Source organism: Mus caroli, chromosome 11 (assembly GCF_900094665.2).
Source record: "Mus caroli chromosome 11, CAROLI_EIJ_v1.1, whole genome shotgun sequence".
NCBI lineage: Eukaryota > Metazoa > Chordata > Mammalia > Rodentia > Muridae > Mus > Mus caroli.
Window position 1 is genome coordinate 31708588 of NC_034580.1, and position 18900 is coordinate 31727487.

Consider the following 18900-nt stretch of genomic DNA (forward strand, 5'->3'; position numbering starts at 1 on the left):
AATACAAATGTCCCCCTCCACTGGCCAATGCAGTTTCTATGATTCTATAAGGTATAAGATACTGATTGATGAGGGTGAGGTCTATCATGAATATCCCTGGGCATTGAACTCAGTAGGACCATCTTTCTCTTTCCTTTCAAAGTCTTGAGATGTTAGTGAAGACATAATGTCTTTAGTGTACACGGTAAGATCCAAGAATCATAGACTTGATTCTATAAAAGCTTAGCTGCTGAGTTTTGAGTACATACCAGGACAGTTCGACCTTTTCAACGGATCTTATGTGTGTTTGCTGTCGGGTATGCAGTCTTCCTGATAGAAACTCTCCTCCATGGGCTTATGCCTTGAGAGCTGTGAACCATATTCAGTTACTTGTGTGAAGTATTGGATCTTTCATCAGTGATGAAATTTTGGTTAACAAGAGACTATATATATGATGGTGGTTCCATAGATTATAATAGAGTTTCATTTTTCTTCTCACTTAGTGACATCATAGATGCTCATGAGTCATATGTTTATGGTGGTGACACTGTAGAAAGGAAACCCACTATTCTGTCAATGGAATAAACGTATAATAATGTGTAAAATCCTTGGTAACAAATGCCATCGTTACTGGTTTACATATTTACTGCATACATTTTTGTTATTGTGATGCATGTTCCTACTTACTAAAAATGTTCACTATAAACAAGATTTTATAGTCAGCAATATCTATAGTTTGTCCATAGCTCCCAAATTTGCATTAGGAGGCCATATTGAATGAATGACCTAGATCATCTAACTTTGCACAAGAACTCTATCATACAATGACAACGTTGCCTAACCATGTAGCTCTTGTATCATGTCCCCCACTATTAAGAGATACACACTATTTTTGATGGATCTGTCCCTGCTACTACAAGGTATGGGCTAAGATACTGGTCACTTCTTTTAAAACTTTCAGGAGGTGGTACACGAGATTCTGTACTCCCCCGAATCCTTCCCCTCCTCTCTTCTTGATAAGAGGCACATCATGGACGGATAGTACTAGATTACCTGGGAAACCCTTCCTGAAATGTTTTTGCTGAAACTCTAGAATACCAGGTCAAATGAGGATGAACTTTGTGTCCTTTGTGTCTATTTTGAAGCTGGTTCTGAAAGCCCTTCTTTGACAGCTGGGACAAGAAAGTAAACAGTGTCAAGGATGAGACTCTCATCCTGGGTAAAGCTGTTATTGCTTGTTATTTTATTTTATATTTTCTACAGTGACTTAAACATGTATCCCTGACTTTTCTGCCCCATCCTTCTTATTCTGGGTTTGCATAGAAAACCTCTGATAGACTTCAAGATCCAGAGTCAAAGAGAATGTCTGGGCATGTAACATTCCCTAATGTGCAGTAGACTGCTCACATTTGGCCATTTTGTGGGGAGAAATTACTGTTCTAAAAGTTCACCTATAATAGCAAAAGGTCTAAAAAGTTCAGGTTTTTTTACAAGGAGGAGGAGGAGGAAGATGTTAATAACAACAGCTATTCTGACAATAGTTCCAATAAGAACACTTGGAGGATTTGATTAATTAACCAATCAGAGGTTGAGTTGCTTTCATGGATGTGATAGTGAGGATGACTCCACAGAGGCTAGATTCATCTCAAGAAGATTTGACTCACTAGAGTCACAAAAGCACAGATGTCAAAAGATAATAGCTACATAAAAAGGGGGTGGGTAATGGCCATATGAGTTTTTCTCACTTGGATGGAAGGTGGTCTGACATGCAGCTGCAGCTGCCTTTGTGTGAAGCTGGCTAATTTTAACGGGGGCTCTCCTCTACGAGTGCTCCTTATTGTCCTGAGACTGTCTCCCTCCTGAACTGTGACCCTGCGTCCTTCTGATGACGATCACTTAATCAGCACATCTCATCGTCGCCTGGATGGTTTTACCTTGGGTAAAGATTCATTATCCTTATTAACATCTCAAGAAACCTTTTCTCTCCCCATCCAATTAAAGAGGAAAAATAGAAGGGCCCAGCGCAATAGATGGAAAGAAAACTCTCCTGACATGTGGCACCTGCTAGGTCACTTAGCCCCATGTGGCCCTAAGAATCAAGTTGTCACGACTCTGAAACATGATCGGAGGTCAGGATCACAGAGGTAAAATACACAGGTTGGAATAACTTCTGCACACGCTGTTCAGTGCCCAGGTTCTAAGCAGATCACTGGGTTTGGAACATTTTGCTGTTGGTAGACTGAGTCCCTAGACTGTCACTCTGTGTTGCTTGGCAAGGTTAGAGACCCACATCCAGCAGAGGACCATGGCAGTGTACCATCCATAGATAACTGCCCTCATTTCCCTGGCAATAGGAATGCTGGTGTCTTCTTGTATTTTCCCAACTAGTCTGTCAGTCAAACACACTAACACCCAATTCCCCTTTTTATAGAAATGCTTATCTGGGTTTACTATAGTTCAAGTGATTTGACCTAATAAAAATTCTATAGTTCCACCAAGCTGCAGTGCGATAGCCATTGGATGGCCTTCTTATGTTAAATCCTTCATATTAATAAGGGGTGGTGGCAGGTGATAGGCAGGTGGCAGTTTATAGGAACAGAAATCCATTTTAAAATCACATTTAAGGAATAAACCTCTTCTAACCACACAATATGCCTTCTGATTTATTCATAGGAATAAACTGCACCTTACCCAAATAATGCTAATATATTCTGAAGATATACAGGAAGTGTGGCGATTTAGATTCAAAGTCTATTCTTATCTATGCAGCTCTATAGATTTTAGTCAGTCCTTATATTTAACTTGTTAGGAGTGAGCATAAGACTCATTGTTGGGCAGATAATTTAGCTTTTACAGTTAACATTGACACATGGCACCTTCTATTCAAATCTGAAGTAATAAAACACAAGCTAAAATTTCAAATAAATATAATTTGGTTACAAATTTGGGGAATGCATTTGACCAAATATGGAGAGGACCCCCCCCACCTGGGGAGGGAGGCTTCTACTTGAATGACTTTTGGAAATCTGAACTTTCAGCGACTTCTTCTTTTCTTCCCTTCCTATCTTATTGCTTCCTCAGTACAATAAATGCAACCTATATGGGCTGGCTTGAATTGTTCAGTTGACTATTTGCAAGGACTCCCCTGAAACCATCTGTCTGTGACCTTCTGAAAACAGGCTACAGGCAACCTGGGTGCTCAATGGCTGCCATCAGCATCCTGCCTTACCCCACTGTTTACTGACTGGAGCCATTTCCTTCTTGTTTATTTTCTATCTTCAAAACATAGCATTTGAGGCTCTGTGTGGAAAGGACCTAAGTTCCTCTCTTCCCTCTGACTGTCAGTCTCCCTGTGGAGGAGGGCTGATTCTAGGCTTGTAAATTGTGGCATTTACTTTAAGTGAAACGATAAGAACGTCTGTTCAAACTAAAAGACTAAAGCTCCAGAAAGCAGCTCCAAGGGGCCAGGGCTGGAAAGCTTAAGAAGCAATTATGCATGGATGGACTTCTCCCCGGCTTTCCAGTAGTGACTCTCACCAACTAAGGGACAGTTGCTGTCTTTGAGAAAACACAGAGAAGGAAACAAGAAAGAGACAGCACAGGTGCTGTTAACAAAGCTGGGGAACCCTGATTTCTCTCAAGGAAAAGCTTTGGCTACTGCAGTCTTAACAATTTTCATAGAAGAGCCTCTAACACCACTGGGCATCCTAATTTCAAACCAGGGACTTCCCTGCACCAGCAAGCACCTCATCATTCCTTATATGGCATATAAGCTGGCACTTCCTTGACATCCCTCAAGAACTCATGGATGTCAGATCCCAGAGATGTGAGACTTGAACTGAATGCTTCAAGGAGCAGAGACACCCTTGGCCAGGTCATTGCACCCAAGGGTCTGCTTTCCTGCTGGCCACAACCTCATTGTCCTCTGCTGAGATCAAAGCTGTCATCGGTCCTTTTTGTTCAAAGTCCCCAGAGACAGCTCCTGTTTTTGGTCTTCCCTCACAGATACTCTGTGGATCCTTTCCCTTTTTCTTTGGCCCCAAGATCTGTCAAGCCACAGTGGAAGTCTCTTCCTCACGAGGGACACCACCTGCCTTTCTTTTTACATCTCTTCTCTCTTCATCTGGACTTAGGCAATTTTCTCATTTAGAGTTCAGTTACTTTTTTTTTCTTTAAAGGGCCAGATAACAATTGGCTTTGTGGGGGCTTTGTATCCTCTATGGTGATTCTTCAATGCTGAAGTATAGCTAGCACCTGACAAGATGCCAAAGATCCGGTATGGTTGTCGTCTACCAATGGTCTGTGTATGGACACGGAAATTTGAATTTCATAGAATGGTCAAATGTCAGAAACTATTTTTTGTGTGTGTGTGCTGGATTTCTACCAAGGCTGAAAAACTGTCAGAATCAGTTCTTTGCTAGCAAGCCATAGAAAAACCTGGCAGTGGGCCAGCCTTATCCCTTTGACTACAGTTGGCCAGCACTTGCCATAGATCTACCTGCACTTTCCTCTTGTGAACTATTTCCAGAACATCAACAACAACAACAAAAAAGGATGTAGCAGGTGTGAGAGCCCACAGGCTTCACCCTGGAGACACTATCACTGCCCTTTACTTTCCAGACAGAGAAAGGGAGACCCATCGTTGAAGTATATGACTTAAGAGATGGTGGGATTATTTACCTTAGGGGTATTGGCTGGCAAGAGCTTTTGGAGGGGGGACAATAGGGGCAATAGAGATATGGGGGATGAGGAGGAAATTTTATTTAAACCACACCAGGCATGCAGAAATACATAAAAAAAATGCCAGAAGAGTAGAAGCCTCTATAAGGATTGTCTTGGTCTTGGGCTGTGCACATCCCTCCCCTGAAAGTCTGGCGAATTGTCCCCCACCCCCAGCCTCTGCAGGGAGCTGAGATGAGAGCAGCTGCAGGGGATGCAGGACCTGGAGCACCATTGAGAGACTGCAATAACAATTCACTGCTAACAGACTGTCCCAGCAGGGTCCCAGTGCCATAGTCTTGGCCCTGATTGGCATGCTGCCCCTCAGATGGCCAATTAGATAGAACGGAGTGAGGTCCTCTGCAGAGTCAGTTCACGTCATCTCTGCTTAACTGCCCGAATGAACAGCATGGGAAACTGAGTCTGACCTCATCAGCCAGCCCTGTGCCAGCTCCCCTCCATATATCTCGTGCTAGATAGCCAAGCTACAGTTTGGGGTTTTGGGACTAGAAGAGGGGACAGGCCTCTGAGCTTATGGTTAGAGTCAAAGATAATTTGAGTTGGGAAAGCGGGTGCTTGGTTGGAAGTCCCCCTGAAGGTTCTGTAGGCTTAGTAGGTCCTCAAGCCTGGTGCAGAAGGGTTCCACGACAGACTTATATAAGGGACAAGAGCAACAACTGGAGAGGGAAAAAGATGGTTGGGTGGATTGCTTAACCACCTGAGAGAAAAAGGGTTGGCTTTCAATCATCCATCAAAGAGATAATTCGATACATTCAGAGCAGTCTGTGCTTTCCTGAGCCAAAAAATAGAAAAGCAAACACAAAATCACAAAACCCCAAACTCTCAAACAAACAAACAACCTCCCCCAAAACAAACAAATAAAAACCCCTTAAAACCATTATTTATTATTTTGGGGGGGAATATATTACATTTTGGGGTCATGTTAGATAGTCCAGGTTGACTGCAAATTAAAGATTTCTCCTATTTCAGGTTCTTAAATGTTCTTAACAAAGAACATATCTTCAAAAAATAGGGTGGTGGTGTTTGAGACAGGATTTCTCAGAGTAGTCCTAGCTCCACTCTGTAAAGCAGGGTGGCCTCCAACTCAGAAATTTAACTGCTTCTGCCTCTCAAGTGCTGGGATTAAAGGCATGCGCCACTATATCTAGCTTACAAATTTACAGATATAAATTTCTGCTCAAGAGATTTATATATGAATGGTAGCTGAGTGGAGAATGAAGAGGGACCAGGGGTGGAGCCCTATCAGGCAGGGAAGCTCAGGAGTTAGCCACTGGGCTGAGTGAGGAGGAAGGTGCTCGGAAGTATGGCAGTTATACCTGGCTAGCCAGAGGACCTGGATGGTGTGTGTGCACCAAACACACTCCACAACAGCTTCCCACTGTTACAGCACCAGGGATCCGGCCAGAGAGAACAGGGAACAAGGGCACAGCGACATCAAGGTGCTTGGCAGCTGCAGGCACTGACAGTTTCCCATGCGTGTGCATTGCTTCCGCCCCAGGATGAGTGCTTTGGTTAGGGTTTATTGTCTGATTGGGTCTCTTTCCACCCCAAAATGCAATCCTGCAAAGAAGGGAAAGGCTTTTCCAGTGTTGGAACCTTGCTTTCCCCCTTTCCTGGCCCCATGGAGATTTGGAGAGGCAGTGGGATATTGGAGGGCACGTGTGTCCCTGAAGGAACAGCCAGTTGCAATGCGCGACCGTCACTATCGATCTACGATTTATGAAAATAAAGCAATATGTGCCTGTTTCGGTGCCTGCCGTTTGCCTACCAATGGTGCAGTGGTCACCATTCCAGCCCTCTCGGCATTCACATTTGCCATCTTTACAGGTCCCGTGCTCAATGCAGCGGGGGTGGCACACGCGCTGGTCACAAGCTGCGCCTGTCCAGCCCTCTTCACAGCGGCAGGCTCCCCCGATGCAGACGCCGTGAGTGCCACAGTCTACTGAGCACACTTCTGGAAGAAAAACAATGATTACAGCTCAACACCACAGTGGGGTGAAGTCCTTCACGGAAGCCAGACCACACACATGGCTCCTTCAGTGCTGGCCCCGAGGCCCAGCAGCCATAGTGTTTTTGTCTCTTTGCTAGTTGGGTAGTAATTTTGCTAATTTACACTTATTTCATTTTCCTCTTCTAGAGCAGTGGTCCTCAACCTGTGGCTCCTGGGCCAGCAGCATCACCATCACCTGGGAACTTGTTATAAATGGAAAGAAATGCAAATTCTTGCACCCAGGTTGGATCAATTAGATGTGGGAGCTGGGCTCACCAATTCACTTTAACAAGTCCTCTGGGTGGTTTGGATACTCACTGGAGTGTGACAACAGCTCTTCTGGATTCTGAGACCATCTGAGAAGAGGTCAGCCAGTGGCTCCCATTTGGCAAGGCTGACTGGGAGGTACACCCATGCAAAAGAGCTATCTGATAGATTCTGACTCTCTATTCAGCTAGGGTTCATTGAGAGCCTGAACTGACCAAGCCATTGAAGCCTGATGGGGTCCCCGTGGCCCCATCCTCACAATGCCTACAGACACACAGGTTTCCCCAGATCACCACTCTACTATGGCAAACATAACCACTGTGAATTATACTGCACTTGCACGGCCTCTTTCTCAAAGGAGCTCAAAGTCTTTTGTGGGGGAGGTGGGGAGGAGACAGACAGACAGATATTCACTCTGGCGTTCCAAACCTATCACGCGAGGACAAGCACGTGCCAGACATTCATCCTTACAACAGCCCACTGAGGGAGTCATGGCTCATCATGCCGGGGGAGGGGAAACCACACCAGGATGGACAGTGACTCGCTCAAAGTCACATCACGTCTGCAGTACAGATGGGACTTGGGGCTGGGAGTTCTGTGTCTTCCCCCGCCCTCTGCAGAACTTTGCCAGGACTGCCAGCAGATGAAGCCAGAGGTGAGTGGGCCGACTCCTTTCCTTTTCTTTTTGGAATAAAAATTCATTACTTTCCTCATTGTCGGCAAAGCTTCACACATCTCTTCCCTTTTTGATTGCCATGGCAATCTGACAGCTGTCTCAGCACCCCAGTGAAGGGGGCGACATGAAGATGGCTTTGCTTGGATAGACACTCATCAGTGAACAGAGCCTGTCTTGGGAAGGTTGGGACCGGCTTGAACTATTGAACTGTTCCATTTTAAAAAAAATTTTTTAAGGTCACTTGGGAAGTAAGACACATACTCTTAATTTTAGGAAAATAAAGCGTACAGCATAACTTCATTATTTTCCTGTCACTGGAGAACTATGGAGCTTTACAACATGTTCACACGACAGCCCGAGGGAGCCTCTTTTCTGTTTTATAGGACGCTCTATTCTGTTTGTCTGGGACTGAATTGTTCTGTTTTTGTTTTCTGCTACCTTTAGGGAGTGTACATAAGAAAACCTATAACGCAAGCAGAAGTATCCCTCCTGGGCCTGCCATCCATTTGTGGCGATGGAACCAAAGAGGGACAGGAACCGACACAATCATTTGATTTTTCTTTTCATTCCCAAAGACCACAGACTCCAAAGCTAAGGAGACAAGAGTGAGAAAGGTACCATAAAACTGACCCAAGTCCAACTTAGCCCAAGCTGAGGGCAAATACGAGATTTCCATCCACCCAGAATGGGACGGAACACAAGGGTTGAGTGTCAGAAACTGAGGAGAGGACCTCTTGGCTTACCAACAGAGCAGTCGGGACCCATCCAGTTCGGATCACAGCTGCAGAGGCCGGAGTCAGGGAGGTAAGTGCCGTGCCCACTACACTGGTCTGGGCACTGGACCCTCGCCAGCTCACAGTTGAGACCACCCCAGCCGGGGCTGCATAGACACTCTCCATTCACACAGACACCATGGCTGGAACAGGTGGGATCCAAGCAATCAACTGCAACAAGAAGAGAAACAATGGTCACTCATGAAGAATGGACCACCAAGGCACTAACACCTACCCACACAAGCAAATGAAGGTTCCCACACCATTCAAGCGGTTTCTTGACTGCCACAAATAGGGGCTTTTATCATTTGAATACCAGGTCTTAAGATGTTATGAAGATACAAGAGAACCAGGGGAGTTCCCCAGGCACCGTTAGCAAGAGTCAGCTATGGAGTCTGCATGGATAGAAGGGTGTGCCATCCAACTTTCTATACTTTTTAACCTTCTACCTTGACTGATCCACATCAGGGTCAGGGAATCCATGTGATGCCTTCTGCATGTATGAAAGCAGAAAGGCTCACTCTAACCTCATGAGTCCTTGATTTCCAAAAGCGAACGAAAGATCCAAAAGAGAACCGGTGAAACTCTGATATGAGTCACCTTCCTAATTACGTTTCACTTAGGCTGAGTTTAAACTTAGTTTTTCTCTCTGAGCATACACCTATTGAGGGAGTCAGCGTAGGTGCAGAGTGCCAGAGGTGAAGGTGGGTATATAGCAGATCAGAGTGTTGCCACCGAACCAGTGGTCCTGAGTAGTGTGGATAGGCCCCTGTTATCAGCCTTGGCAATGGTCCTCCCCAAGACCGCCTGCTGGGCAAGTTAATTGTAGATTCCATGAATTATTGTCCCTGTATGTTTCTCAGTCTGATTCCTCGACTGCACTCAAGATCTGAGTGGCTACGTATCAGATGGAATTAAATCAAGTCAAAGCAAGGGCAACCTGCTAGGAGCAGTTACTAGGGATAGAGATTTTAATTATGGGCATGTCAAAGCTTAGATGTCTATCCAGTTTGCATGCTAGATAGACAGGTCTTAGACAGTCAGATTGGTTTCTTCAGAGGGTTTTAGGGAAGGTGTGCACAGTGTGTGCACAGCTTGGTGTAATACGGGTTAGGATGGGAAATGGGACTTTGGTAGAGGGATCAGTTGTTGCCCTGTGGGCCAGGAAAGTGTGGAATGGTTGTAGTCTTATTTGAGAGAGACAACCCTTTTCCATCACTTGAAATTGGGCTTGTTGGTTCACACCAAGGTGATGCCTCTCTATCATCTTGTGGGGTGAGACACAATCAACTGCAGATTTCTTAAAATGCTGTTACTTGTAACTTGTGGAAGCCATTCTGACAATAATTTAATCTCTATGTGTCTTTGTGCCACTCAGTGTCTCAAATCCTCAGAGGATATTTGAGTCGTGTCTCCTTGCCTAATGTCAAGATGGAAATTTGCAAGACTTTGGTCCCTTAGTCATGAGATGTTCACCTTTGGCGTCTCTCTACATAGGAGTTCTATTAATGTTTGGTGCCTTCTTATTTAAGCACAAAATGATGCTCCTATAAATTTTATTATTGATAATACATTGACTTTAAATATGACATCATTTAAAGGATCTGTGTTTCATAAACTCTCTAGTCCTAAGGGAGTCAGACCTAAGGACTATGAATTGATTAGAAATCACAATGTTTTCATAAAGCTCTCTAAAAAGATCCCTTTCTTGGGGCAAGAACAATTTTCAGTATTAAGAGAATTCCATTTGGATATTTCCAGGAAGATACCATTTATGGAAGTCAGTTCCAAATTGTTTGAGCCATGGGGAAAACAGTGACTTTTTCTTCCCCCAGGAGAGTGAATTTTAGTGATTCATTCTTAGTTATAGATGCTCATAATATTACTTAAACTAGTTACAGTCACTTTAGAATGGAATCCTTATGGTTGGGGGAACTGAACTCTGGGTGATACAGACCCTTTGATATCTTCAAATTGGCTCCACACAGTGGGGTGGCATATATCTGTATATAAGTTTGAAATGAGGTTGAAATACATAAAAGACACTTATGAAAGAGAGTTATGTGCTATTTATAGTGCTTGCTATCTGGCACGTGTAAAAGTGCATGTGTGTTTACTGCATATATAGGGACAAATGACAGCTGGCTGTGAGCATGTGTCACTAGCAGAGTAGATGTCTGGGACTGTTTAGAGAGAGAGAGAGANNNTGTNNCTCTCTCTCTCTCTCTCTCTCTCTCTCTCTCTCTCTCTCTCTCCCTTTACTTTCCTCCTTCCCATGCTCTCAATATAGGGGTTTGCTAGGAGTTACAAGCAAACCTATAACTCACTACATAGCCCAGGTTAGCCCTAAACTTGTGATCTTTCTGTTTCAGTCTCACAAGAACTGGTATTTCAGGTATGTTCCACCATATCTAGTTGCTGTTATTTCTTGTTTTGGGAAATAATATATTTTTAGCATTGCCAATATATGAACTTAATCATCCAGAATCAATCATGTTCATATTCTCCTTCAAAAGGAGACCTTGCACTTTAGGGTTTTAAAATGCCATCCCCCGTCTGATAAGGCAAAATCAAAATACCCATAAAATACATTGTGTATTATTTCTTAAAAAATGCTCTCAGACTATAATCAACCATTTCAAGTGTTTGGTGAGGTACCAACAGACAAAAGATTTAAAAAAATGTATCATAGTCTTTATTTTTTTAAAAAAAAGATGAAATAAAATATAAAAGGGATAATGACATTTGATACACATATATAAGAGAGAGAGGGGGAGGGAGGAAGAGAGAGAGGAGAATAAAGAGAAGGAAGAGGAGGAGGAAGAGGAGGAGGAGGAGTGGGGGGAGGAGATTTTTCTTCCAGATATATTAGCTCCTTTCTCTGTCCTGAATTATGGTAAGAAGAAAGGAGGGAAACCCATGTAGATTTATTACCCCAGTACTAGAATGTCATCAAAATGGCCATTTATAGTATCTAGAAATATGAGCCAACATCTTCTCTGGTTAGTGGTATCAGTAAATATGCCCTCTGTGCTCTGTAATTACAGTGGCTGATGGAATAACCAGATTCAAGTTTTAAGGGAAATGGTTTTACTATGCATTTTAAATTTGGTTCCGATTCCATCAAAAGGTCTTTTGGCCATGTTTTTAGAGTCTTTTTTTGGCAGGAGAGACTCTGAGGCTTTATGAAGGTTTATAAATAGAAACAGTTGTATTTAAAAGGAGGACATTGGCCTTTCTCAGCTAAGTGTCCTCTCCCTAGAAACACTTGCCCCTGGCAGCTGAAATCATTAGAACTCATTTGGTCTGGGGTCCTCTATAGATTTGACAAAAAGGGTTGTGAATGTCGTTTCTATCCCCAAGGATGGAAAAGGAGGTCAAAGGAGTTTTACAAACAATATGTACTATGAACCCCCGAAGAACCATGAATTACATTTATGAAGTTAAATGTCATTGAAAAATGACTCAGCCATGAAACTGACATGAAAACATGGCCGACTTAAACTAACCTGTCAGCTCCCCTCTCATCTCCTTCCCACTTCCCTAGACACTACCATGCTAGGTCTCAAGAAGACATCCTTCATTTTCTTGTACAAATTTGTTAATAGCACAACAATGTTTATGCAGCAAAAACAAAGGGTGGCAGCTATTGATTTCCTTGCTGTGGCCATGTCGGTCGGGTAAAGCATTTGGACGTGATGACTGTGATGAATATCAGAAAAGAGAAAAGCCAAATGGAAGGGAAGGTGCTGACTCAGCTCTTCTGAGTCCATTTCCTCTTTTGAAAATAGCATAGGTATCACCTCCACTCATTCTTTTGGGGTAGCGGAGATCAATAGGGGAGATCACATCCTTTTAAAATGCTCCGAGTGGCTTCCTTGTTCCGTTGCATGGTTGATTTGTTCTGATTTGTTTACATAAGGCTGCCTGCGAGGGTAGGGAAGTCGAGGAACTACTTGACATTCCACTCAAACACCATCTTTCTTGGAGAGAAGAGGCCCCCAGAGACTGGCAGCCCCCTGTCCTGTCCCTTGCTACTGCCTAGCAGTGTAGACAGAAGGTGGTTTTAACCTTTCCTGTCATATTATTGACCTCTCCTGTGTTTCCAGCAAAGGCAGCTTTGCCTCTGTAATCCACTCATCTTCAGGAACTTTGACCTTTCCAGCACGTTTATTAAATCAGTATTTCCTCCACCCCAACTCCCAATTTGGTTATATGATGGAAAATACACAGAGGCCTCCCTTCCTAATAGAGGGAAAATGTATCGTGAATTGAGTAAGGGGAGGTCTCGTGGGGGTCAGACTCCTGGGTGACATTCAGGATATTGTTACTGATATATTGAAAAATTGTGGAAGAATAATATCATAGAAGCTGATTCTTTTGAGGCCACAGTTGTAGACACAATGAAATGGGGGATTTTACAAGGGAAGTCTGTAGCGGATATTTCAGGATAAGGCATTGTCACGACTCTGTGTGTGTGTGTGTGTGTGTGGTGGTTGCAGTGATTGGTTAGCACTGCATCAAGGCCTAGGCCCTGGCTGCAAAGCTTTGTTCCTCTGATTTGCTATAGGCAGGGTCTCAAAATGACCCACATAGCTACAGTCTTTTGAGCTTGCCTGCTCTCCAAGGATAGGAGGTTTTGTTGAAATATTTACAGAGATGTGCATGGGTCTCAGATTACTAAGAAGAGAGAAATCAAATTATAACAACATTAAGAAACCAGCTCTGTGTGTGTGTGTGTGTGTGGGGGGGTGCTTAGGATTCCTTGTTCCAGAAATTCTCAATCAGAGGACTTTAAATGAAATGGAAGAGAATAGGGAATTAGATCTGGGGCAGGGGGCCTGGCAAGATGGCATATCAGGTAGCGCTTCTTACTGCCGGGGCTGATGACCTAAGTTCAATTCACATGGTAATAGAAGAGAACCAAGTCCTGGGAGCTGCACTCAGACTACCACGTGTACATTGTGTGTGTGTGTGTGTGTGTGTGTGTGAGGGAGAGAGAGAGAGAGAGAGAGAGAGAGAGAGAGAGAGAGAGAGAGAGAGAGAGAATACACATAAGTAAAAGTTTTCAAAAAGATCTGGGGAAGAAAGAGAAGGTAAGGACAGGGAGGAGAGGACACACAGACAGACAGACAGACAAGAGGCAGAAAACAACAGAAAGAAACATGGAGAAAGAGAAAAGTAGCTAATGTCTATAAGTCAGGGTAAAACAAAAACATTCTTTCCAGAACCATCTCCATAGGCCTTTCCTATTCTACAACTAAGGAAGTTTATCAAAGCCCTGGGGTTTCAAGTTTTGGATGTAACATGCTGAGTGAAGTTATCTTTCCAACCCAGTGAGTCCAATCCTGGACTCTCTGGCCAAGATTAAGCCCTGCACAGATCCTCTGTAGCAGACCTGCCAACTGACTGTCAGTGCTTACCTTCCTCACAGTGCTCGCCCTTGTAGCCAGCAGCACACACGCAGTTCCCATCAATGCAGGAGCCATGGCCCCCACAGGAAGGATCGATACATTGGTTCATAGGCACATCACACTCTGCGCCTTTCCAGCCGCTGTAGCACTGGCACGTTCCTTTGGAATACTGTCCATTCCCGCTGCACAGTACAGGGCAGGCAGCTGAAAAAGGAAAGAGAATGCCAGGTCACGGAGGGATCGACATCTGAAGGGCTGTGTCACAGATTCACAGATAACCTTGTAGGCTGAGGACTTAGCCACAGAGGTGCATCGTCACCTTCAAGTACAAAATACCAATAAAATAAAATAGCCACTGCTGTCAGTGGCTCCTGCCCAAGCACAGCTAGGTACAGCAGAATACGTTTTATGCAATTACTGACCACCCTGTGGGCAGCTATGATCAGGATTCCACCATGCACTCGAGGCTCAGGTTGGTGGTATTAACTCTCTGTTGGCACAAGGCTCACAAGCAAACTGAAACCCAGGTTAACAAATTCTACAGCCATGCTCTTAAGAAAGTCATACTGTTAAGGATGCTGCTTTAACTGCAAGTCCGGGTGTATTTTATTCATTATTTTATCCTCAGATAAGTTGACTACTGCTCTGGACACATTTGAGCCAATGAATCTCTCTCTCTCTCTCTGCCTTAGCTTATTACTTATATCATGAAGGAATAAGTATATCTATTTCAAAGAACCCATGAATTAAATTACAAAGATAAAACAAGCTTGGAGAGAGAGAGAGAGAGAGAGAGAGAGAGAGAGAGAGAGAGAGAGAGAGAGAGAGAGAGAAGCAAAGCGGGCCATATAATCTGGAGTAATCCCTATCTCTTGCCTTCACTCCTGGGATGAAGGCTGAGAAGGCTGTGGGACTGCCTGGGATGCATTGCCTCTTGTTTAAGTTGGCCTTAATGGTACCACTTCTTGCTTTCAGAATTTGTTTACAAGGGGTATCTTGGTTGGCTCCTTCAGGTTCTAGACTTCCCACATCATCAATAATTTGCAATAAACCTGTATTTCCAACCTGTCTTCTAAATGAACTGTTTCTCTGGCTGCCCGCTTGTGGCGAGGCCCTTCAGGAAGAGACCTTCAGATAGGACCCATGGAGGCATGTCAGCAGCTACTGGTGGTGTCTGTGATTTTAAGCCCAGGTTCTGGGAACTCTTCATGGATGGTGCATACATACGAAACTAGGGGACGCCAGCATTCCAGAGCAGAATGAGGATTTTGTCAGACTGCTTCTTAGTCCCCTGCTCGCCCTGCTTTACTCTTTTTTTCCTGTGGTCATGGGACAGTCATCAGTGTCCGTCCCTCTGTGAATGTTTGACTTTCCAGGGACATAAGAGCTTCCAGAGAACAGGCATTGCTTACCAAAGATGATTTCTTGTCAGTGCTAAGATCTATACTGTTGACTGGCTTGGGTAAAAACTTCTGCATTCTTGCTATCCAAGGACTTATGGGAAAGCACTAAAGACGACTTGTGAAAGGCAGAGAAAAAACAGTGCCTCAAACGGGCCTCGTGTTGCAAACACAGTGAATTTCCCCCTCAATTTCAAACTGATTTGAAACAAAACATCTCCATAGTTGGCATATGATTGATGAGATATTATCTTCCCAAATACTTTATAAGAGGGTAGTTGTTGAAAATGTTGGAGAGTATTATTTTTAAATTTTTGTCCTCATGAAGTATCTAGGGAGAAATGAGTTCAAATGACATCAAAGACACATGCCGAATTCAGATGAACCTTTCTAAAGAGAGGAGACACACATTTCACACTTGGGATGTTGAGCAAGGGATTCTGTAGTTACTAGAGATACTGATAGTCCTGGAGAGAGTAGAGGAAAGCAGCTTGGATCTTTCCTCTACTGCAAGTGTGATTTTCTTGAGGTCTTGAGAGAGACTTGGAGATAAACTAAGTTACTCCACGTTAGTTCCTCATAGGAGTCATGCTAAGGTCAAGGTCAGGGATGCAAATGTATTGGAGCGGACTATTATCCCCTCTTTTGTAACTCTGCAGACATCATTAATGAATCCTGGCATCTTCTCCTGAGCCTGGAAAGAATCTTGAAACCATTGCAATGCCTAAGCGAAGGCCTGAATGGAGGACAAGCTGGCATTCAAGAGAAGACCTACTTGTCATTTCTGATCTGGGTCACATGGGAGGATCTCCAGAAGGAAGACTAGAATTTGCACCCCCGTCCCTCCCCCACCTCCACCCTCAAGTCTGAAATAAGGAACAGTGAGAAGCGCATCTATACAATGTGTAGCCATCCAAGGCTGTTGCTGATCTGCAATACTGTATTACATGGGCTACCTGGATGGATGACAAGGTGCCCTCAGCACCACTAGGGTTGCTCCGTGGCGTCTCTTTTACTCCCACAAGGTAGGGGAGGGGAACAACTGACTACTGTCTATATTAGTTGACAAAAGGGAGGATCATTTTCTCCTTTTTCTTTTGCACAAACTCCAAGTGGTGGGAAAAAATAGAATTGTCTAGAAAATAAGAATTGTGTGTGTGTGTATGTGTGTGCATATATATATATATACATGCATATATTTATATATATAAATAAAATAAATAATCAGGAGACTGGGAAATCAAGTTTAAAATATGACCTACTTAAATTACTTAGGGAAAAAGTGAAGAAGAGTCAGGTCACAGTGTTCCTAAATGTAGCCTTTTTCTCAGTTTGTTTGATGCAAGCTTGCTGGGAGTGTGGGCAGAAATGCAAGACATTGGTGCTTGCTGGAAAGCAGGGCACTCAGAGGCTTGGCTGGTGATGACATTAAAGAGCCCAAAAGAGACTGATGGAAGACCAAAACTCAAGGAATTTACTGCCACTAGAATGAAGAACAAAGCCTGTTCATAGTCACTGGGTTTGCAGCATGGAGAGCCAGGTACCCCACGTACAACTGCGTCTCAGACACAACTCATCCCAGGGCTTCAAAATAAATATGTGTGGCTCCAATTTGTTGGTGCTGGAGAAGATGAATAGAAACTGGGAACCTACTTGTATTTTATTTATTGATTGATTTATTGATTGATTGACTATAATCACATAATGATCATTAACTTTTAAGGTCATAAAGGAAAATTATTTGGACTCCATATCCTACCAAGAGATAGCACAAAGTAGAAATGAAAATGACAAAGAACCGGGTAGCAGCAGCTGGTCTTCAAGTCTCAGCTGTGGGATTTGAACATGGTGACTTAACTTCTTGGGTATTCAGTAACCCCTTTAAACCCCCTCTCAGAGTGGCTGGGAGGGAGAGGTGAAGTAACTCAACCAAGGAATCAACATAGGAGCTGAGACCCTGCTAGATAAGCAATGAATGGTCTCTGATCTTCCAAACTGGATCCCCAACCAGGAGGAGGCTGATGTGACAAAATAAATGTCACAGTTGTCACACACAGAGGCATGCATATATGCAAACACACCAAAAAGAGTGCCAGATCGCCCCAATGTTAAGTACTTGTCAGCTCCCTTTATGGTCCTGACTGGTCAGAAGCCACATATGAGATGTCTTATCTTCCTGTCTTCCTCTTTCTCTCCCTTTTTCCACAGGCTTCCAGGAGTAGAATATTGTGCACTCAAGCTTCTATTTAAAATTAATTAAAATGTGTGTACAAATCGACTATTCCTGTTTTACTAAATCGAGTAAATGGAAGCTTTAGCCTCCCGCAGAAGGAAAATAAATTACCGCTGCCACTAACGACTGACAAGTTAACAGGCTGATGACACAAAAATGACATAATTTAGAGTCACCTAAACGGTGTAAAGCTCATTTTAATGATCAAGCTGGAGTTTCTCCTTCCCAGCGTCTCTGCAAGGGAGATGAATTATCAGTGTTATTTACTTGGTAGGCAGTTAAAGGACCAGCCACTCATTGGTGTTTTAAGAAAAACAAATCCTGTCTACCTGCCACTTTCAGTGGAGAGAATACTCAGAGGGAAAGGGGGGGCTGTAGGGGAGGCTTAATATAATGGGAGAGGCAAGATGGTTACAGTTGACAAGCCATCTGGATTAGGCAAGACGAGGGGATCTCGGACAATGCGCTTTGAGAAGTGATTTGAAAGCTGGTTTAAAAAAATTTTATTAATTAATTTATTTTGTAGAGAGGGTCTCACATTTATAGTCCAGGTTAGCCTGGCACTCACTTTGTAGCTCAGGCTTGTCCTAGACTTGCAACCTTCTGCTGCAGCTTCCTGAAACCTGGGATTACAGGTGTGAGCCACCATGCCTGGTGCTGCAAACCCGTTTGAAAGTAGTCCTTTAGAAAAAGAGGCTTGGGAATATAGTAAAAGCCCTACCTCCTCAGGTAAATTGTCAAAGTTTCAGTGTGTACTGCTTTGTCTTCACTCCAAACAGATCAGCAACTACAGACAGGTAACCTAATACTAGTAACAGACAGGCTTTGTGGCAGGAAAAAAGATGGGAGGAAAGGGATGCCTCACTCCGGCCCACTCTCTCAAAGAGTAAAAAAAAAAAAAAACCCGCTGTTAGGAAAGGAAGGTTTCACTTAAGATCCCTGTAAGGGCATTTCATTTGCTGTACAACCAAATTGGCCCTTATTGAAACCTGTACCAAAGAATCAACTCCACATACAATGCAAAGAGCTGAAGTCTTAGAAAGCATGGGAGAGTAATCTTATTTTCTCTAGGAGATATGAAAGCTATGCCTTCTTGAGACCAGGAAGCAAAGGTGATTACATTTGATTGCATAAAATTTAAATCTTCTATTTGACAGTGGATACCAGCCTAAAACAAAACCCAGGTCATAAGCGATATTGGGAAGGCAGATCTTAACGTGTTTTACGGGATAAAGTTTACTATTTAATATGTACAAGGAGCTCTATAAATCAACACAAAGAGACAGACTGATGGAAAAGGGGGCAAACTGTATCAGAAATAATACAGCTTGCTGATGAAGGATATTCAGATTCTGCAACAACTACACATGAACTTCAAGACTACAGAGATGTAATTCTAGGCTTCTCAGACTGGAAGTTAAACTGAAG

General features: G+C 43.5%; 1 protein-coding gene across 7 annotated transcripts in view; it reads right to left on the reverse strand.

Moving 5' to 3' along the window:
* Window positions 1-18900, reverse strand: part of Tenm2 (teneurin transmembrane protein 2) — a 928441-nt gene that overhangs the window by 120669 nt on the left and 788872 nt on the right. For 5 of the 7 annotated variants that reach the window (XM_029483894.1, XM_029483891.1, XM_021175392.2 and 2 more), the window contains 3 exons: window positions 13849-14043; window positions 8396-8596; window positions 6488-6673 (listed from right to left, as the gene is read on the reverse strand). In XM_029483894.1, the coding sequence (XP_029339754.1) occupies window positions 6488-6673; window positions 8396-8596; window positions 13849-14043 (582 nt within the window). The remainder of the gene's footprint in view (window positions 1-6487; window positions 6674-8395; window positions 8597-13848; window positions 14044-18900) is intronic. The other 2 variants (XM_029483889.1, XM_029483893.1) reach the window with 2 other exon arrangements.